Source organism: Neoarius graeffei, chromosome 3, assembly GCF_027579695.1.
Source record: "Neoarius graeffei isolate fNeoGra1 chromosome 3, fNeoGra1.pri, whole genome shotgun sequence".
Taxonomy (NCBI): Eukaryota; Metazoa; Chordata; class Actinopteri; order Siluriformes; family Ariidae; genus Neoarius; species Neoarius graeffei.
In genome coordinates, this window is record NC_083571.1 from 46,139,601 (window position 1) to 46,162,374 (window position 22,774).

The 22,774-nt window shown below is 43.2% G+C and overlaps 1 protein-coding gene across 2 annotated transcripts in view; it reads left to right on the top strand.

Annotated features, from left to right (window-relative positions):
- Positions 1-22,774, top strand: part of tp53bp2a (tumor protein p53 binding protein, 2a) — an 83,913-nt gene that overhangs the window by 29,254 nt on the left and 31,885 nt on the right. For both annotated transcript variants that reach the window (XM_060916909.1, XM_060916908.1), the window contains exons 2-3: positions 2,774-2,921; positions 19,261-19,374. In XM_060916909.1, the coding sequence (XP_060772892.1) occupies positions 2,774-2,921; positions 19,261-19,374 (262 nt within the window). The remainder of the gene's footprint in view (positions 1-2,773; positions 2,922-19,260; positions 19,375-22,774) is intronic.

Below are 22,774 nucleotides of genomic sequence, written 5' to 3' on the forward strand. Positions count from 1 at the left end.
TGGAACAACTGAAAAAAACAAACATACATGCATGTGGAAAATGGAATAGGTTGCTAATTTATTGGCATCATGCTTTTCCCCCTCCCTTTTGCAAATATGAATATTTAACATGTATGTTATTTACCAGCTGGGAGGTCCGTATTGTGAAATACCGTGACTGAGGTCTTGAAAGTACTGAGTGAGCCCCTGTGGGCCGAGGTCACGGTATTTCACCATACAGACCGACCTTAAGCTGGTAAATAATATATTTATTTTTTTCTTTACCAAATTCTAACAGAAAACGAGAGCGCCCGAAAGGGAAAACCGAGCCGAGCCACCATTTTGAATCCTCATTCACGGCTGTAATGCAAATGGCTTCCTCCTCGGTATACAAGTGCACTTCCATGGCAGGAAAAAAACTACATTTTGCCGCCTATGTCGTCCCCTATTTATACAAAATTGAGTCATTTAGGATTCAGCCAAGTTTTTGCTTGGCGTTAGCAACAGTTAGAGGTTTTTAGCTTTCTCCTGAAGTGTTTTCTTTTATTTCTTCTTCCTCAGGGTAGTAAAACTCGCTTCCGCTGTGAACACTGTCGTTATCGCTATCCATGCTGTAAAATTAATGCTATTCTCCTGAGAAATGCTGGCAAAAATTTATAAGACTTTTGATAATCTTATAAATAAATCTTATTAAAAAAAGATTAATATTGACAAAAAATGCTACTATATTTGTTGCTGTTGTGAACAAGCGAGTCGCCAGAGGTCCGTAACTGGGGTCCATACCGTAGGATACGGACCCACTTGCCAGCCAATCAGAGTGCAGGATTTGGACAGCGAAAAAAATGCATGTTATTTACCAGCTGGGAGGTCCGTATGGTGAAATACCGTGACCGAGGTCTTGAAAGTACTGAGCGAGGCCCTGTGGGCCGAGGTCACGGTATTTCGCCATACGGACCGACCTTAAGCTGGTAAATAATATATTTATTTTTTTCTTTACCAAATTCTAACAGAAAACGAGAGCGCCCGAAAGGGAAAACCGAGCTGAGCCGCCATTTTGAATCCTCATTCACGGCTGTAATGCAAATGGCTTCCTCCTCAGTATACAAGTGCACTTCCATGGCAGGGAAACAACTACATTTACCGCCTATGTCGTCCCCTATTTATACAAATAGGAGTCATTCAGGATTCAGCCATGTTTTTGCTCGGCGTTAGCAAATTACAGGTTTTTAGCTTTCTCCTGAAGTGTTTTCTTTTATTTCTTCTTCCTCAGGGTAGTAAAACTCGCTTTTGCTGTGAAGACTGTCGTTATCGCTATCCATGCTGTAACATTTAATGCTATTCTCCTGAGAAATGCTGGCAAAAATTTAAGATTTTGGATAAAAATCTTATAAATAAATCTTATAAAAAGATATAAATGTTGACAAAAATTGCTACCATGTTTGTTGTGAACGAACGAGTCGCCAGAGGTCCATAACTGGGGTCCATACCATAGGATACAGACCCACTCGCCAGCCAATCGGAGCGCAGGATTTGATTGAAACCGGACCGCGAAAAAATTAAAATGTTGTTTGCCACTACGAGCATTTTGCTATCGTCACTGATTTTCCAAGGTTGTTTGATTTTTGTGTAGAGATCGAGTGAGGTCTATCGGGCCTGTGGAAAATAAATAAATGACGTACCACAAATGAAGCTGCGGTTTTATCACTCCTACACTCGTGTGCTAACGTGGATGATTTGTCTCGTCCTATTTCCATTTCAAACCAAAAGAATCCCATTCAGTTTGATTTGTAGATGTGTGATCATCATGCGGTTTTACACCAATCTAGATGTCGATCCCTACCGAGCAAACCAAGTATGACCGTGGCAAGGGAAAACTCCCTGAGAAGTCATGAGGAAGAAACCAGACTGATAAAACAGGCTTTATGATCACAGCAGCAGTTCGTACAGCACGTCAGCCGACAGCGTCCAGCTCGGATTATCCACTGAAGCAAACGTGAGCTTTGGGCAGAAACTGCTTTCGGAGCTGCAACTCTTTTTAAGTTGTCCAGAGAACATAATCCTGGAAAACCAATGATGTGCTGCAGTGCAGAGATAAAAATGCTCTCATCAGTCTTTCACCTTCAGCTGTGTTTGTTTTTTTGGCTCATCCTTGTCCTTGTGTGCACGATTGTTCACTACAGGTGATATTTCACGTAGTTGGCACCGAATGAAGGTCATATCCATCCACATGCCAAGTACAGTGCCGAGTCGAGCACAGGCACTCTGGATCATTAAGTTTGAACTGCGTGATTGGAACAGCACAGCCTCCATCTACACAACTGTAATGCCACAACTCGCCCGTCTCTCTTCAAGCCTCGTCCCTACCGACGTAATCTGCCCGCGTGCGCCTCAATTACAGAGCGCTGTTCCTGCGAGCGCTGTTTATAGAACAAGTGCGAGTAAACACTGTTTACTTAAATTATCAGTTTGTTTTCGTATGTGGAGAGCTAATTAGATTAAGCTCGAGCCAAGCCGCGAGCGCGAGCTCAGGATCGACATTGAAAGTTTGTTACAGTGACGTTAATCACAATCCATCCATGATCAAAGTTATTATATTATTGAGTTCCTCTAGTGATTAATAGCGTGCACGACTGGTTCGTTGCAATTAAATGGGTTTAATCTCAACCTCAATAACTCAAAAACGAGGAGGACGATAAATAATGTGATGTTCTAACTAATAATTTGTCTTCGCCTCCAAGTTCAGGAACTGCGATATGGAAATAAGTGCTTGACCACTTTCTGTGTCTCTTGGCAGATGTTCTTGACCGTGTACCTCAGCAACAACGACCAGCATTTCACTGAGGTGCCCATCACCCCGGAGACGGTGTGCCGCGATGTGGTGGAGCTCTGCAAGGAGCCAGGAGAGGTGGACTGCCACTTAGCGGAGATGTGGAGAGGATCAGGTGAGGGGAAATGTGTTGGGGCTTTTCATCTCATCTCATTATCTGTAGCTGCTTTATCCTGTTCTACAGGGTCGCAGGCAAGCTGGAGCCTATCCCAGCTGACTACGGGCGAAAGGCGGGGTACACCCTGGACAAGTCGCCAGGTCATCACAGGGCTGACACATAGACACAGACAACCATTCACACTCACATTCACACCTACGCTCAATTTAGAGTCACCAGTTAACCTAACCTGCATGTCTTTGGACTGTGGGGGAAACCGGAGCACCCGGAGGAAACCCACGCGGACACGGGGAGAACATGCAAACTCCACACAGAAAGGCCCTCGCCGGCCACGGGGCTCGAACCCAGACCTTCTTGCTGTGAGGCGACAGCGCTAACCACTACACCACCATGCCGCCCTGTGTTAGGGCTTTTATTTTATTTTTTTTTCCCTCTCACACTCACTCACTCACTCACTCACTCACTCACTCACTCACTCAATCAATCAATCAATCAATCAATCAATCAATCAACCTCCCTCACACTCACACTCTTTATCACCCTCACTCACTCTCCATCACTCACTCACTCTCTGTCACCCTCACTCACACTCACTCTCCATCACTCACACTCTATCACCTTCACTCACTCTCACACACTGTCACACTCACTCACACTCTATCACCCTCACACACCCTCACTCACTCTCTCTCCATCACCCTCACTCACTCACTCGATCACCCTCACTCACACTCTATCACCCTCACACACCTTCATTCACTCTCTATCTCACTCATTCTATATCACTCTATCACTCTCTCTCTCACCCTCACACTCACTCTCCATCACTCACTCTCTCTCTCACCCTCACACTCACTCTCCATCACTCACTCACTCACTCACTCACTCACTCACTCACTCACTCTCTCTCTCACACTCACTCACTCACTCTCCATCACTCACTCTCTCTCCATCACCCTCACTCTCTCCATCACCCTCACCATCACCCTCCCCATCACCCTCACTCTCTCCCCATCACCCTCACTCTCTCCCCATCACCCTCACTCTCTCCCCATCACCCTCACTCTATCACCCTCACTCACTCTCTATCACCCTCACACTCGCGCACCCTCTATCACACACTCTCACTCTCTCTCTCTCTCTCTCTCACACACCCTCTATCACTCACTCACTCTCTCTTACACCACTCACTCTCTCTCACTCCACACACTCACTGTCTCTCTCTCACTCACACTCACACACTCACACACACACACCACATACACACAGTGGATCCAGAGAATAACATTTATTCACTTTGAACAACAATCAATGCACAGGAAGTGTGCTGTAAAACATTTTGAAAACCTTTTATTCTTTGATATCATTTCCAGGAATGAAGATGTCGTCCAAGCGTTTTAGATAATTAGCAACAAATATTTCTTTCTATATAAATGGCATTTTTGTTTAAAAAAAAAAAAATCTTTTCCACGTTCTGAAAGTCCATTCTTCAAGGTGTGTGACGTTTGTTTGAATAACAAACTACATAAACCAAGGTGTTCCTGGAATTCCCATGAGCTCATATGTAAACGAGAGAAACCTTCAGGTGGTCAAACGAGTAAAAGCAGCAGTGCAGGGAACAGTGCATTGTGTTCAGGCTCTTGTTCAGCTCTCAAGGACTTGAAGATTTGCTGTGGATTGTCGTCATGGTTACACATCTTCAAGCACGTTCAGTGTCGTCCGAGTGTTTCAGTCCGAGGACCTAGACAGCCCTCGACACCTCTGTGTATTTCATTCTACCTGACAGGAAGTTTTTCTTCAAGTGTTGCTATCTGATTGTGTCCGCAGAGAGCGGAGCGCTCCTGTGCTTTAAGCGGTTTAGATTTTGAACAATGACGTCTTTCATGTTGGCATCAAACCCAGACTCGAGTTAATGACTAACCGGTATGGATAAGTTGGAATGGCAGTCAGTTGAGCTGAAGCAGTTCTGCAGCATTCGTGTGGGTAGTCGTCAGGCATTTATGCTCAAGAGAAAGCATTTTTCCGCTGTTGAGTGTACAGTTAGCGTAGAATGTAAAGAATTCACAGCAGAAACTGTACTCACGGTTACTGAAATGCAGCCTGGGATTGTTCACTGATACGGAGTACAGCCTTCTCTAGAACCCCACACACACACACTCGATACACGTTAACACTTCAGCTGTTGTATTTTTAAGAAAGTAGATTAGTGAACGCTGTGTGTGTATGCACTGGTCATGACCCTTCTGTGTTAGTTACTGTGTTATTTTGCACATTGACTAATTTTTGTGTAGTTTCTGTTCGGGCTGTAACGCAGTGTTCTCCATGGGCGCTTTTAAAGTGGCGCACCGCCACGTTATAATTCTGGCCCGCTGCGCTTCCCTTGGCCGAAAAAAGGAACTTCATCAGTATACCGTATTTTTCGGGCGATAAGGCGCACCGGATTATATGGCGCACTGTGAATTAACGTGTCTGTTCACACAAGGCGCACCAGATTGTAAGGCGCATTAAAGGAAAAGGCAACTTTTGTACAAAACCAGGTGTGTAATAGGAGAAAAACATGTACGTAATCAATTCCGTTAATTATTTCCATTATATATCGAACATGAAAAAATATTTTTAACTTTGAAATCATGAATTGACACAGAGGAGTCGAAGTTGGAGGAGGCAGCCATTTTGAGATTGTGGGCAACTATAAACCAATCAATCTTTCGTTAATGCGCCTCCCTCTGATCTGTGATGTCACTGGGCCCATGAAAACAGTGTTTACAAGCAGATCACTGTGATTAGGAGTCCCGGCGGGTGGCTTGTATTCGATTCCTTTACATCCCGACCTTGTCAGCTGTCAGATTTATGTTCATGGACCCGGTAAGCTGGTAAATAATATTTATTTATTTTTTTCTTTACCAAATTCTAACAGAAAACGAGAGCGCCCGAAAGGGAAAACCGAGCCGAGCCGCCTCACGCATGCGCAGTAGGCTTGGTAGGACAAATCCAAATAGGAGTCATTCAGGATTCAGCCATGTTTTTGCTCCGTGTTTTTACTCAACCAAAGTTCTACAGTATTATGAGCTTTAAGTTGCATAAATAAAACCATTTGGTGAAACTTTGAAGAAGCGATTGTACTGTTTTTTTACCTTATTACCATGAAGCACTGAAGAGTTCTTTTCAGTGGTGGGCCGCATGACGTCACGCAGTACAGGGTTTTTTCTAGAAAAATTTAGTATGAGGGCGCTCACCATGGCGAGGGAGTGAAGCGGGGGAGGGGGGGGGGATGGTGCCGGTTGTCCCCCCCGCCGCCGTGCAAAGCCTTTGAAAAATGCTCCAATGGGACATTCTGAGTATCTGAGAGGGAAATTGTAACAAATTGTCTGTCAACATTGAAAAAGAAGTAATCTTCTTCTGCCCCGGACAGTCTTTGGCTTTCTTCCGCTTCGTGCCGCGGGATGACATCTTTAAATGCCCAAGTGTCAACAAAAACAACTCGCGAACTACTTCTGTCAAAAGCTCCGGTGCCGGTGGGTGAAAGGTCATTCAGTCTCGAGAAATCTCGCTCTACAAGTCAGCTGACCTTGTATGTAACCCATGTCAAATCTCGCGAGAGCAGCCGCGACAAATAAACAACTAAACAACATGGCGCCTCAGTCTGGAAAACGCCAATTCGGATTGTTTTTGCACCGTCTGGCGGTGTATCTACTATGATTGGAATATTTTTGGAGCATTTATAACGTATTTGATGATCAGACACATTGTCACGTAGTGTTGCTGGGATGTTTTCACGGAGTCGGTAAGGGGGCGCACGCCGAGAGTAAGAGGGCGCAGCGCCCCTGTTCCCCCGTTTAGACGAAAGCCTGCAGTAGATCAATATGGCGGAACGCATCTTCGCTGAGCTCAGCGCAAGCCCATATTATTAAAAGTTAAAAGATACTGTTATGCGGTCTGTTCTTTCTCTATAAATTCCATGATCGATTACTTTATATATTTATCTATCTATTTGTGGTGATTTTGTACAAAAGTTGCCTTTTCCTTTAAGCAAAACAACACAGTCCTGTAAATCAAACTTTATTCCACTCAGTTGTAACAACAAATACCGGTACAGAAAAATACACTCACTTATTGATTCATTCTTCTTCCAACCTGCTTGAAACCCGCTTCGTAAGCATGCCTCTTAACAGGTGCCATTTTGGGGGTCCTTTTACGTACACACAAATGTACTGTAATATAATGTTGAAGCACAGTACGTATTACATATAAAAAGTGGCGGGGGCAAGCGTACTGTTCTCTGATTGGTTTATTGTTGCTAGCATGTACTCCGGGCCTGGGCTGCCTTACGTGAATGCATTTCTAGTTTAAGGTCTCATGGCATGAAATTTTCCCTTTCTGAGGTTTTTTAACGTTAAAATGAGTTCCTCTGACCTTCTTAAGTCACCCCAGTGGCTAGAAATTTCATAATGTGTAAACCAAACTATGCCCAACATTTGAGAATGGCGCGTCAAAACTGCGCGTTGATAAACTCTTCCCTTTACTACGTCAGCAAGGGAGATGATCCCCACGCCCCCCCTCTGGATTCCCACCCACTGTATGGATTGCCCGCCCAGCTCAAAAGTTGCCACCAAACATGGAAGTTGCGCTGTACATGGATGTGACGACACAGAAAGGAGTCTGTTTTTACTGCCGACGGGAGAGCCCCTGAAGACGCAGTGGCTTAATTTTATTTACTCCAATAAGGCCAAATAAAAAAAATAGTGTGTTTCCGGTAACCCGACCGATCGAGAATTTCCGCGTCGAAATTGCCGACCGTAAAGTTTTTATTACAAATTTCCCTCGATCTTTTAGTGTAAGCGGCGTTAGTTTGTCATTTTTTGTTTCAACGCATTCAAGTTGTGAAAGAAACGATAAAAAGTAAAATGTTTCGCCACTTCTATCAGCCCTCCTGCATAAACATGGAAGCGCCACTCGTATGCTGAAGGAGGAAGGGAAAACTGAGCCGAGCCGCCATTTTGAATCCTCATTCAAGGCTGTAATGCAAATTGCTTCCTGTTCAGTATACAAGTGCACTTCCATGGCAGGGAAAAACACTACATTTTACCGCCTATGTAGTCCCCTATTTATACAAATAGGAGTCATTCAGTATTCAGCCATGTTTTTGCTCGGTGTTTTTGCTCGACCCAAGTTCTACAGTAGGCTAGGCCGTCTGCTTTTAATGGAAGTAGCCTAGCCTAGGACGTTATTTTCACGTTATTTCTAGGTGTTTTCACGTTATTACATGAAAATATCATGAAATATTGCTTCCGTAGATCATAACTCGAACTCTCGCGATATTTTTTTATTCGTTTAAAGATTTAAAACACTTATTTTATTATGATGTGTGGTATAAAGGATTCTGTGCCAAAATACTATTTTGTAAGATGTTTACTTGTGTTAATTTTTTCGAACAAAATTTAAAAAAAAAATTAAGAAAAAAATTTTTTTTCCTACCTACCGACCTTATTTTAGTATTTCATGTTACCGGAAACACTTTTTTTGGGGGGGGTCTAATACGCCGTCGAGTCTACCTAAGACGGTGTATGTTTGTCGGAAGCATTTTCCTGATGAATGTTTCCACAACTTGGGACAGTACAGGGCAGGTTTTGCACATCAACTGTCACTGAAGCCTGGGTCCGTACCAAGCATCCCTGCCGCATCAGCCACAAACAGCGAACAAGTAAGTGTATAACTGTTAAGTCGTTTTGCCGTGTTTTAAAATCGGTGCCACGTTAGCCTTGCAATGGCTACATTAGCTGTACAGCTAACCGCTTCCTGCAGTTAGCCAGGTACTCTGCACTACAAAACCAAAAAGCATGCAGCATGCTCTGTTATAATAGCCAATCAAAACAGTTTTTACAAAGACACCCACATTCTTTTTTTTTTTAAGTCACTCGTTCATTTTATTTATTTGTTTGTTCAGTAAAAACCCAAACATTTGTTGAATTTATTTTATTTCCTCGCGTTGCACCTTAATGACGTCAGCGCGCGGTATTTTTCCCTTCGCGGTTTGTTCCTTCTCTCTCGCCATAGTAAGACACCCACATCTGCTTGTTCTGACCCACTGGAGGTAGCGTCACAGTGCTGTTAGCCAATCAGAGGTGACACATTTACATGTCATGAATATTAATGAGTAAGAGCTGAAATCCTGTCGCTGTCCCGCCACCCGCTCCTCCACCAAACTAGAACAGCCTGAAACAGGAGAACCACAGCATTTTTTTCACCAAAACCGGCTCACAGGGCATTCATTCATACTAGAGACCACCGCATAATTAATGAAAAAACGATGCCATGGGACCTTTTAGACATTAGTCAGGCAGTCTTGTAGACTGCTCAGGGGTCGTATTACGAGGCCGATCATGTAGTGACACAGCGTACCGTAATGCTCCGAATATCCATTGAGCGGCGCGGCTTCGTTGCTTACCAAAGTCGTACTTACACATTTCGGCAAATTTTTGAGCGCACTGTACCACATAAAATCGGTCAGTAAGCACAACAAGTAATCGTACATAAGGCGCGCTGGATTATAAGGCGCACTGTCAATTTTTGAGAAAATTTAAGGATTTTAAGTGCACCTTATAGTCCCCAAAATACGGTACACCAAATAATCAAGTATTCGCTTTGTTTTAATTTTGTAACTGTTTAACACGCAGAAGACCATTAAACGAACGCATACGGGGCTACCTGAAGTGGCCACGCGATTGCAATAGAAAATCATCCGGCTGGCTGCGTACAGATTGTGACCCAGAGCTCTGCAGATTGAGGTCCATCCCTGCGTTACACTACACCCAGGCCTAGAAATTCATATATTTTTTCATCAGCCAGCTGGACTAGTTACCTTCCAGAGTAACTCGCCAAACAGAAAATCAACTCGCCAAAATTTATTCATGTATGAATTTTACTTCTGTCAAAAATAACACAAAAGAGAGGAGTTACCATTGTTCATGACTAATGTGCATTTATTTCAAGACCCGAGTATTTTGATACTGTTGTTAAATACATAAATGAGAACAACACAGAGCACCATAATATAATATATCAACAAATAATAATGGATTGGAAAACTTGGCAACTTGGTGTATGAGTATTGAAAGCAAATATACTAGTGCATCTCAAAAAATTAGAATATTGTGAAAAAGTTCAATATTTTCCATCAGTTATTTAAGAAAGTGAAAACGTTATATATTATAGACTCATTACACATAAACTAAAATGTTTCAAGCATTTTTCTATTTTAATTTTAATCAGTATGGTAGACAGTACAAAAACATGTATATAAAAAAAACTCAAAATATTAGAATATTTCATTTCGAGTTTGAGTAAAACAGTATGAACACAGTGTATCTCTCGGTCTAGTTCAGTACACACAACCACAATCATGGGGAAGACTGCTGACTTGACTGTTGTCCAGAAGATGATCACTGATGCCCTCCACAAGGAGGGTAAGCCACAAAAGGTCATTGCTGAAAAGGGTGGCTGGAAAAGGTGCACAAGCAACAGGGATGGCCGCAGTCTTAAGAGGTTTGTCAAGAAATTTGATTCAAGAACTTGGGAGAGCTTCACAAGGAGTGGACTGAGGCTGGTATCAGTGTATCAAGACCCATCACAAACAGACATCTTCAAGAAAGGGGATACAACTTTCGCATTCCTAATATCAAGCTACTCCTGAGCCAGAGACAATGTCAGAAGTGTCTTATCTGGGCTAAGGAGAGAAAGAAATGGACTGTTGCTCAATGGTCCAAAGTCCTCTTTTCAGATGAAAGTACATTTTGCATTTAATTTGGAAATCACGGTTCTTGAGTCTGGAGGAAGAGTGGAGAGGCACAGAATCCAAGGTGTTTAAAGCCCAGTGTGAAGTTTCCACAGTCTGTGATGATTTGGGGTGCCATGTCATCTGCTGGTGTTGGTCCACTGTATTTTATCAAGTCCAAAGTCAACACAGCCATCTACCAGGAGATTTTAGAGTGCTTCATGCTTCCATCTGCTGACGAGCTTTTTGGAGATGCTGATTTCCTTTTCCAGCAGGACTTAGCACCTACCCACAGTGCCAAAACTACTACCAAATGGTTTGCTGACCATGATATTACTGTGTTTGATTGGCCAGCCAACTCGCCTGATGTGAACCCCATAGAGAATCTATGGGGTATTGTCAAGAGGAAGATGAGAAACACCCGACCCAAAAATACAGATACGCTGAAGGCCGCTATCAAAGCAACCTGGGCTTCAATTACACCTCAGCAGTGCCACAGCCTGATCACCTCCATGCCACACCGCATTGATACAGTAATTCATGGTAAAGGAGCCCCAACCAAGTATTGAGTGTATAAATGAATATACTTTTCAGAAGTTGGACATTTCTGTATTGTAAATCCTTTTTTTTTTATTGATCTTAGGGAATATTCTAATAATTTGAGATACTGGATTTCTGATTTTCATGAGCTATAAGCCATAATCATCAAAATTAAAACAAAAAAAGCTTTAAATATTTCACTTTACATGTAATGAATATAGAATATATGAAAGTTTACCTTTTTTAATTAAATTATGAAAAAAAAGGAACTTTTTCATGGTATTCTAGTTTTTTGAGATGCACTAGTACTTACTATCATGACTATAGCACCCGAAATATGTCCACCATGCTTTCTGTATTTAACCATTTATGAGAGAGAAAGCATTAGGAGCTTCATATTGACTAGGAATCAACTTGAAAAAAATGAATTATTCCATAAAAATCGTATCGCAGCCAAGGCCTACCCTGCTCCCACGTTTGCTTATAAGCCCTTTGTCGTTTCTCCTTCTCGTACGCTTTATCGGCGGCCTTTTTCTCCTCTTCAGACCGAGGTCGCTTTGTCCCCGTCTCTGGCGGTTTCTGTCCACCTTTCAGAAAATTCCACATCGCAACGTAGCTTTGGTAGATGTAAACAACAACAAAAACGCGTGTTTAAATGGGCGATAATGTGGCCACATCTATTGAATTTGATAACGTGATTACCGCGATATTCAACGAGATGCGTTATATGCATGCGCAGTAGTGAAAAAACCAACAGCCTGACTCGTACACGATATGATTCAGAATTCTTTGGTATTTTCCGTCCTGCCGATTAACAAACACGGCACACGCTTAATATGTGGCGGCTTTAGTTGACGGTGTGTCTGAATCTTCGCTTCATATATATATATATATATATATATATATATATATATATATATATATATATATATATATATATTTTTTTTTTTTCAACTAGCTAGCCGGGCTGGCTAGTGACAGGAATTACCCGCCAAATGACAAATTAAGTCGCCTCAGGCGACCGGACCACCGCGAATTTCGAGCCGTGACTACACCGCACCATGTTACGCTATCCTGACACATAGTAACACTGGAAGCTGCAGCTAGCCAGCAGCTAAATCACTTTGCGGTGCACACGCAGGTTGATTGTAGCGTTATTGTGCAACGGTTATGCTTATCTATCGTCTTTTCTGACCGTACACAGTTACAGTAATCATATAACAGTGCGCGCGCACACACATTAAGTTCAGGTCTTTTATTTGGCATGTCTGTGATTTGTGTAGGCGAGAGCTGCATTTTCCCGTTGCTTCACTATTTGTTTACTGCAGGACTTCCGGGTTCCTGGGTCAAAGTCCCTCTGACCCCCTACCAGGGCTCTGACCCTGGACCCCGTTGGGGGCCGAGGCAGCCCCTAAACCCCCGCCACCACCTTTTTATTTTTGAAAAGTGGAGAACACTGGCAATGATTCGCTAAAACACCCATTTGATTCGATTCACAATTGAATCGAAGAATCTGAATTCTGCAGCTAAATATCATGGATGCAAACGGCGCGCCTTTTGGTGGATGCCGCCTTTTTCACAGCTGTCTGGGGGACTTGTGTGAATCGCGCAGATCCGATGAGGTTTTTATTTATTTTTTTTTTTTTTGGGGGGGGGGGCAGTGGAGTGTCTGATCAAAGTAAATTCTGTATTAAAATTACTAAATAAGCAAATGCCGTTACAGTCCATGAAACATAGGAAGTATAAGTATGAGAAGAAAACAGTAAATCAGAAAGCTGCGCGCGTAAAGCCAGTTGGCTGTGCGCCATTATCTGCTGCTGGCTGCACTTCACTGCACGCGCAAGGATTTCCATCAGTCCAACGTAAGTTACGTAATTGGCTTTATGTGCGCAGCTTTCTGATTTACTGTTTTCTTCTCATACTTATACTTCCTATGTTTCATGGACTGTAACGGCTAGGGCTGCACGATATCAGAAAAATATGTGATATTCGATAACATGACTGAATAATCTCGATATCGATATGTATCACGATAATTAAATATATGTTTTTCTTACCTCGACTCGCCGTTCTGCCCTGTCGTTGGTAGCTGCCACCACTGTTTTACATGTCTTGCAAAGTACCCGAGTTTGCAGTACGTCATCCCTCCTGAATCCAAAGTACTTCCAAATAGCAGACGTGCATTTTTTTTTTTGGAAACCAGTTCCTCCTCACACAAGTTTGTCTCACCACACTTGCTACCGCTCCCACCTTCTGCCATCACCACGAGGCTTTTACTTGTTTTGCAATAGGGGGCGGAGTTATCCCGCGGCGCTTGTTGACATTCAAATGTGATTGGATGGCACAGAAAAATGTGCCTTTTATCGAAATTTAAGTAATTTTTGCGGTATGTGTATCGCAAACTATGATATCGCGATATCGATACTTTTTCGATATATTGTGCAGCCCTAGTAACGGCATTTGCTTATTTAGTAATTTTAATACAGAATTTACTTTGATGAAATTATAATCAGACACTCCAGCGCACCCCCCCCCCCCCCAAAAAAAAAAAAAAAAAACCTCATCGGATCTGCACGATTCACACAAGTCCCCCAGACAGCCGTGAAAAAGGCAGCATCCACCAAAAGGCGCGCCGTTTACATCCATGAAATATAAAGGATAAAAAAACCTTAGATTTTAAACTTGAATGAGCAAAATCTCATTGAAATTTGTCTGGAAAGATGAAAACTTTTTTTCCAAATGCTGACAAGGGAACAGGATAGGCAAGTGTGAAATGCTTAAAACAAAATATATAAACGAAGTTAAAGTCAGGACTTGAATTGATGAATTCCTGAGCACAGAGCAGTGAGTATCAGCCACTCTCACTCACAAACACCTTCCTCTTCAAAGAGTTATATTTAACATTTATGCATATTCATAACAGGACTGTCAGCACACTCGTACCAGTAACACGGCAACATGTAAAACTGTTTTGTAACTTTGGCTCCAAACTCGACAGTGCCCGAAAACCCGCCTGTCTGATCGTCCGAGACGACTGAAGTCCATGCAAGGATGAGTAAAACTTTAATGGTCGTTGTCTGGTTGGATGACTAAAGTTAGTGTTGGCAACACAAGCAACCGCTCCGTGATGCAGGTCTGAACTGTCAGTCCGGCAGCAGCGTATTTCAATTATTATTATTATTATTATTATTATTATTCTGTAAAGTGAATCACGCATCGTGCCATCTGACACCTCGTCAAAACAAAGTTCATCTGTGTCTATTGAAAAATCTTGTTTCCCTGGACTGGCTCCTGTATAAAATTAACCCTACTAAGCGTCAGAGACATTGACTGACTGTATGCTCACTCTGCGCTATGAGAGCAGGGAGCCAGTCTAAAGTAGCTCGTCTCGTTTCATAGGAAATGTGTTGTTCTATTCGTCAACACGACACTAATGCCGCTTTTCCACTACCAACGCGGCTGAGCCGTGCCGTGCTGAGTTGGGCTGAATCGAGCTGAGTGGGGCTGTTGGAGTTGCATTTCGACTACAACCGCGCTGAACCGTGCTGGCTGGAAGTGGGTGGACACATTGGGTGGAGTTAGCGAAAGTGGGTGGACATCACGTGATGGCGTTAGGCGGCGCAAACAGTGACATCAGTGACCTTTTAAGCGGTAGTCTCACGACCCGGATAGTAAACAATAAACATGGAGGACATGGAGTCGTTAGTGTTGCTGGTCTTGGTGCTGTGGCTTGTTGTCACCGACAACGCCAACAGATACTGGCAAGAGCGTATAGATGAGGCGAGGCGCATAAGGCTTCAGAAATTCTCGTAATTTGTAATTCTCCTTCTTCCGGGTTTACAGTGTTTACAGATCCCAGCGCGCTCGCGGGGCGTGTGTGGGCGTGTGAGGACACTCCTCCTCACCAATCAGTGCACAGGGGAGTGTCTGCTCACGCCCCCAGCCTCACTCGGCTCGGTTTGGCTCGCTTCAGCCCCACTCCAAAACCGTGCGAGTTTTGGGTGCTGAGTTGGGCTGAAGCGAGCTGTCGTGCTGCTCTGAGGTAGTCGAAACGCGAGCCGTGTCGGGCTGAAGTGAGCTGAAAAAGGGTAGTGGAAAAGGGCCATTTATAGTACAAAAAATATTTTGAGGAAATCATTCAAATTTCCTTGTTTTTGGTTATAATTCGTCAAAGCATGCGTGTGTTTAAGTGTACTGGAAAAGCTCGGCTCAGAGGGGATGACATGATGTAATTATACTGACTGGCTAAGGGCGACGAGGGTCAAGGACATCGTGTGCTGGCAGCGCGGCTGAAGCGGGCAGGTGCCAAACTTGGAACTTTTCTATCACGATTGGAGTTGTTAATAAATTATATCACTGAATAATCTTCCTTACCTCTAACCTGTGCGTGTGTGTGTGATATATATATATATATATATATATATATATTTTTTTTTTTTTTTTTAAATTAGTTTTGATTCTTTCATATATTTTGTAATGATATTTTTATTTTCTAAATATTTATCAACATACCGCCATTGTGGCACAGGAGCCTGTGATTGGTGGACAGCCGACGAAGCGTGTCTCCCATTGGTTGTAAATCGTGGCATAAAAATTGTAAACGCATACGGGACCCGCTGATTGGCTGTTCCCATGCTGATTGGCTGTTCCCATACTTAGGCCATGTACACACGTAGCCGGGTATTTTTAAAACCGAACATTCCCCCCCCGTTTATAAAAATGTTTTATCCACACCACCTCGTCTTCGAAAAAAATCCCTTCCACACATAACCGAACATCTGCGTTTTCAATCACATTCATAAGCATTCCAAACCTGTAGATGGCATTATTTCCCCAAATCCTACCCCCTAATCACATCAGAATAGCCCTCTGTTGGCGTCACTTCCGCCTAAACATAAAACATGGCGCCAAGCTCGTTCGCCTGGACAGACTCGGAGACAGAATTGCTTCTAAACACAGTTTTGGAGTATAAACTTCAAAAGACGCAAGAAAACATTGATTGGGAATCTTGTCAGTAGTTGGGCTTCTAAAATTAAACATGTAAATAGCACCTGCACAATAATTAACACTTTCATGGCACTACTCCGATCCATTACTCTTTTGTCCATGCTTAATCTGGCTTCTGCAGTAAACAAAGGTCGCACGTTTGACGTCAGGGCAGATTTGTCGTCATTTTTTTGGCGCAGATTGTGACGTTCTAAAACGCAAAACTCCGGTTATCTCTGTCTACACGAAAAGGCATACACGGAGTTTTCAGAAATCTTCACTTTGCCCGGAGTTTTTTTTAAATATTCGTTTTTGATGTGTTTTCATGTGGATGACAGGCCAAAACGTAGAAAAATATCTTCGGTTTAGCAGATACCCGGCTACGTGTGGACGGGGTCTGAAGCCAAGCGGCCATGTCCGGCGTCCGTTGCTGTTTTCCGAAGAAAACTACAGCGAAAAAAAGCTCTACATGGACAGTCGTAGTCAGGAAGAAGCGAAGGATGGATATACAGGGAAATTAGTTTATTAGCGGTTATGATCTGTACAAAATTCCCTGAAATGATTGGAGTAACGGTGCAGATTTGTGGCCTGGCGTGAGCTACAAGTTGGAATATCCATTCTTTTTCCTGAACAGTCCCGACACGGAAGAACAGGTTCCTTTTTTTTTTTTAATAAACTACAAAAGCAAGAAAACCACCTTTGTGTAAAGACTTTTGTGTGTAACGGACCGTAACAACTTTTTATCCAAAATAGTTTTTCCTGCCCGAGTCGATTTTATTTCCATTTCACATGCTGGTGTAAAGTTCAGTGTGTTTGTGTGGAACTCCTCTTGAACTGGAGGTTTGTTTCTACACACTGTTTCCACGGTGACATTTTACACAGGACTGGGTTCCTTTGATAACAGAAACAAAGCTCCAGCATTATTATTATTATTATTATTATTATTATTATGCTCATTCAAGACTCACAGCTTAATATACCCTAAATTATTAATTCCTGTGCTAATAATAATAATATAGGGCGGCACGGTGGTGTAGTGGTTAGCGCTGTCGCCTCACAGCAAGAAGGTCCGAGTTCGAGCCCCGTGGCCGGCGAGGGCCTTTCTGTGTGGAGTTTGCATGTTCTCCCCGTGTCCGCGTGGGTTTCCTCTGGGTGCTCCGGTTTCCCCCACAGTCCAAAGACATGCAGGTTAGGTTAACTGGTGACTCTAAATTGACCGTAGGTGTGAATGTGAGTGTGAATGGTTGTCTGTGTCTATGTGTCAGCCCTGTGATGACCTGGCGACTTGTCCAGGGTGTACCCCACCTCTCGCCCATAGTCAGCTGGGACAGGCTCCAGCTTGCCTGCGACCCTGTAGAACAGGATAAAGCAGCTACAGATAATGAGATGATAATACATTCAATTTATATAGCGCCTTTCACAAACCCAAGGACGCTTTACACAGGAGTCCCCCCCCCCCCCAAAAAAAAGCCACACTAGGAAGAGTAGTGTGAGGTAAAGAGGAAAGTTTTCAAGTTAGCTTTGAAGGAAGAGAGAGTGGAACAGTCACGAAGCGATTTGTGGTAACGAGTTCCAAAGTTTAGGAGCGCCGACACTGAATGATCTGCCACCCACAGATACCAGTTTAAAACGTGGAACAGTCAGAAGTCCACAGACAGAAGATCTGAGGGAGCGGGAGGGACCGTACAAATGAATTAGCTCACGGAGATAGGAAGGAGCGAAACCATGAAGAGCTTTATAGGTTAAAAGCAAGATTTTGTATTTAATCCGAGAAATAACTGGCAACCAGTGCAGTTGCTGTAAAACAGGAGTGATGTGAGCAGTGCGCTTGGTGAGTGTGAGGACTCTGGCTGCTGAGTTTTGGATGTACTGCAGGCGATTGAGCAATGTGGCAGGGAGACCATCTCATCATTATCTGTAGTCGCTTTTATCCTGTACAGGGTCGCAGGCAAGCTGGAGCCTATCCCAGCTGACTACGGGCGAAAGGCGGGGTACACCCTGGACAAGTCGCCAGGTCATCACAGGGCTGACACATAGACACAGACAACCATTCACACTCACATTCACACCTACGGTCAATTTAGAGTCACCAGTTAACCTAACCTGCATGTCTTTGGACTGTGGGGGAAACCGGAGCACCCGGAGGAAACCCACACGGACACGGGGAGAACATGCAAACTCTGCACAGAAAGGCCCTCGCCGGCCACGGGGCTCGAACCCAGGACCTTCTTGCTGTGAGGCGACAGCGCTAACCACTACACCACCGTGCCGCCCCAGGGAGACCATAAAAGAGAGAATTGGAATAGTCAAGACGAGAAAAAATAAACGCATTGACCGACATTTTGGCATCGGTTTCCAAGAGAAGAGGGCGGAGACGTGCAATATCGCGGAGGTGAAAGAAAGCATTCTCGGTCATTAGTTTAAAATGGGGTCCTGCTAGCTGGAACTTCTTTCTTTCTGAATGTGCCTGCATATATTGGTGTTATGGTCTTGTGGATTTATGAGACTTATGCTTCACCTATTTGAAAATCAACTGCATTCTGTCCTTTCCAAAATAAAATAAAGCTCGGGGCAAGTGGAATTGTTTTTCGGGCGAGTATGTTTCGGGTGCTGCTTGCCCAAGGACTGCTTGGAGTAAATCACATCAGTCAGTTTTAAGTGTCCCCGCGTACCTGGTTTTCCTACTTTGGTCTCACTTTTCAATTCGACAAGGAAATTAACGTCGTTCTCCAAGATAAACACACAATGCTGCAAACATTATGAAGGAATCTGGGATCTGACACCTTTACTAACGCACACATTCACCTAATTGTGTTGAAGATCTTGTACACTGTCAATTATAAGTGTTTTGTTGAGTACAATCCTCCAGAATCTTCAAGTCATCCAGAATATTCAGAAGGAGTGTCTTATCAGCAGTTCAGTACAGACCTTGCACCAGCAGCATGTGTCAGCACTCAGTCATTGCTGTCCTTGTGTGGAGAGGTTATTGGCGTGAGCTGATGTGTGTGTGTGTGTGTGTGTGTGTGTGTGTGCATGCAGAGCGAGCTGTAGGCGAGGGTGAGAGGATGCTGGAGCTACTGCAGCGCTGGGGCTCACGCAAATCAGAGGTCCGCTTCTTCCTGCGCCACGAGAGAGTTCCCAGCCGTGAGCCAGGTGAGTTCAACTCGATAAGTAGCGATGGACCGAGGCAGGTGAGTTTTTAGTCTGGTGATTAGTGTGGCATGAGACAAGCAAGTTTCGCATTGTGCAGTTAAGGCCCTGTGAGATCAGCGTGATTAGTTTATCACAGTGTGATTTTAGGTGAGTTGAATAGGGTTTTAGTTTATAACCGTGATGTTTGGGGGAGTGTATCGTGATTTAGTTTTTTACAGTATGATATCAAGTGAGTTTAGCAATATATTTTTTTTTCTTGTTTACAGTATAAGGTGAGGTTTAGCGTGATTCATTTATTACAGTACGATTTCAGCTGAAATGTATTGTGATTATCTTATTACAGTAAGCGCTCAGATGAGTTATCACTGATTCAGTCGAGTTTAGCGTGATTTAGTGTATCGCTGGGCAAATCGGGCTAGTTTGGCGTGATTTTAGTTTATCGCTGGGCAAATCGGGTGAGTTTAGCGTGATTTTAGTTTATTGGTGGGCAAATCGGGTGAGTTTCGTTTGATTTTACTTTATCGCTGGGCATAGCAGGCGAGTTTAGCGTGATTTTAGTTTATTGGTGGGCAAATCGGGTGAGTTTAGCGTGATTTAGTTTATCGCTGGGCAAATCTGGTGAGTTTAGCGTGATTTTAGATTATTGCTGGGCAAATCTGGTGAGTTTAGCGTGATTTTAGATTATTGCTGGGCAAATTGGGTGAGTTTAGTGTGATTTTTAGTTTATCGCTGGGCAAATCGGGTGAGTTTAGCATGATTTTAGATTATCGCTGGGCAAATCGGGTGAGTTTAGCGTGATTTTTAGTTTATTGGTGGGCAAATCGTGTGAGTTTAGCATGATTTTAGATTATCGCTGGGCAAATCGGGTGAGTTTAGCATGATTTTAGATTATTGCTGGGCAAATCGGGCGAGTTTAGCGTGATTTTACTTTATCGCTGGGCAAATCGGGTGAGTTTAGCGTGATTTTAGATTATTGCTGGGCAAATCGGGCAAGTTTAGCGTGATTTAGTTTATCGCTGGGCAAATCGGGTGAGTTTAGCATGATTTTAGATTATTGCTGGGCAAATCGGGTGAGTTTAGCGTGATTTTAGTTTATTGGTGGGCAAATCGGGTGAGTTTAGCATGATTTTAGATTATTGCTGGGCAAATCGGGCAAGTTTAGCGTGATTTAGTTTATCGCTGGGCAAATCGGGTGAGTTTAGCATGATTTTAGATTATTGCTGGGCAAATCGGGTGAGTTTAGCGTGATTTTAGTTTATTGGTGGGCAAATCGGGTGAGTTTTGTGTGATTTTAGATTATTGCTGGGCAAATCGGGTGAGTTTAGCGTGATTTTAGTTTATTGGTGGGCAAATCGGGTGAGTTTTGTGTGATTTTAGTTTATCGCTGGGCAAATCGGGTGAGTTTAGCATGATTTTAGATTATTGCTGGGCAAATCGGGCGAGTTTAGCGTGATTTTACTTTATCGCTGGGCAAATCGGGTGAGTTTAGCGTGATTTTAGATTATTGCTGGGCAAATCGGGCGAGTTTAGCGTGATTTAGTTTATCGCTGGGCAAATCGGGTGAGTTTAGCATGATTTTAGATTATTGCTGGGCAAATCGGGTGAGTTTAGCGTGATTTTAGTTTATTGGTGGGCAAATCGGGTGAGTTTTGTGTGATTTTAGTTTATCGCTGGGCATAGCAGGCGAGTTTAGCGTGATTTTAGTTTATTGGTGGGCAAATCGGGTGAGTTTAGTGTGATTTTTAGTTTATTGGTGGGCAAATCGGGTGAGTTTAGCATGATTTTAGATTATCGCTGGGCAAATCGGGCGAGTTTAGCGTGATTTTACTTTATCGCTGGGCAAATCGGGTGAGTTTAGCATGATTTTAGATTATTGCTGGGCAAATCGGGTGAGTTTAGCGTGATTTTAGTTTATTGGTGGGCAAATCGGGTGAGTTTAGCGTGATTTTAGTTTATTGGTGGGCAAATCGGGTGAGTTTAGCGTGATTTTAGTTTATTGGTGGGCAAATCGGGTGAGTTTAGCATGATTTAGTTTATCGCTGGGCAAATCGGGTGAGTTTAGCATGATTTAGTTTATCGCTGGGCAAATCGGGTGAGTTTAGTGTGATTTTTAGTTTATCGCTGGGCAAATCGGGTGAGTTTAGCGTGATTTTAGTTTATTGGTGGGCAAATCGGGTGAGTTTAGCGTGATTTTAGTTTATCGCTGGGCAAATCGGGTGAGTTTAGCATCATTTAGTTTATCGCTGGGCAAATCGGGTGAGTTTAGCATGATTTAGTTTATCGCTGGGCAAATCGGGTGAGTTTAGTGTGATTTTTAGATTATTGCTGGGCAAATCGGGTGAGTTTAGCGTGATTTTAGTTTATTGGTGGGCAAATCGGGTGAGTTTAGCATGATTTAGTTTATCGCTGGGCAAATCGGGTGAGTTTAGTGTGATTTTTAGTTTATTGGTGGGCAAATCGGGTGAGTTTAGCATGATTTTAGATTATCGCTGGGCAAATCGGGTGAGTTTAGCATGATTTTAGATTATTGCTGGGCAAATCGGGCGAGTTTAGCGTGATTTTACTTTATCGCTGGGCAAATCGGGTGAGTTTAGCATGATTTTAGATTATTGCTGGGCAAATCGGGTGAGTTTAGCGTGATTTTTAGTTTATTGGTGGGCAAATCGTGTGAGTTTCGTGTGATTTTAGTTTATCGCTGGGCAAATCGGGTGAGTTTAGCGTGATTTTAGTTTATTGGTGGGCAAATCAGGTGAGTTTAGTGTGATTTAGTTTATCGCTGGGGAAATCGGGTGAGTTTAGCATGATTTTTAGTTTATCGCTGGGCAAATTGGGCGAGTTTAGCATGATTTTTAGTTTATTGGTGGGCAAATCAGGTGAGTTTAGCATGATTTTAGTTTATCGCTGGGCAAATCGGGTGAGTTTAGCGTGATTTTAGTTTATTGGTGGGCAAATCAGGTGAGTTTAGTGTGATTTTTAGTTTATCGCTGGGCAAATCGGGTGAGTTTAGCGTCATTTTAGTTTATCACTGGGCAAACCGGGTGAGTTTAGTGTGATTTAGTTTATCACTGGGCAAATCGGGGGAGTTTAGTGTGATTCATGTATTCCTGTGATTCACTTGAGTTTAGCATGATTAGTTTGTGTTTTCAGGTGAGTTTAATTTCACAATATGATTCTGGTGAGTTTAATGCGGCGAGTTTCACAATGTGATCTCAGGTCATTTTAACTTTTATCACAGTGTGATATCAGGTGGGTATAGCATCATAAGGTCACTGTGATCCCAGCCAGGTGAGTTTCGCACGGCTGTCTGATCTCGGCTGAAGCGGATAAGCGTGAGCAACTTGAAAGAAAGCTCTTAATAACTTTCCCCATCAAGGAAACGGATCAGTACCCAAATACCCTG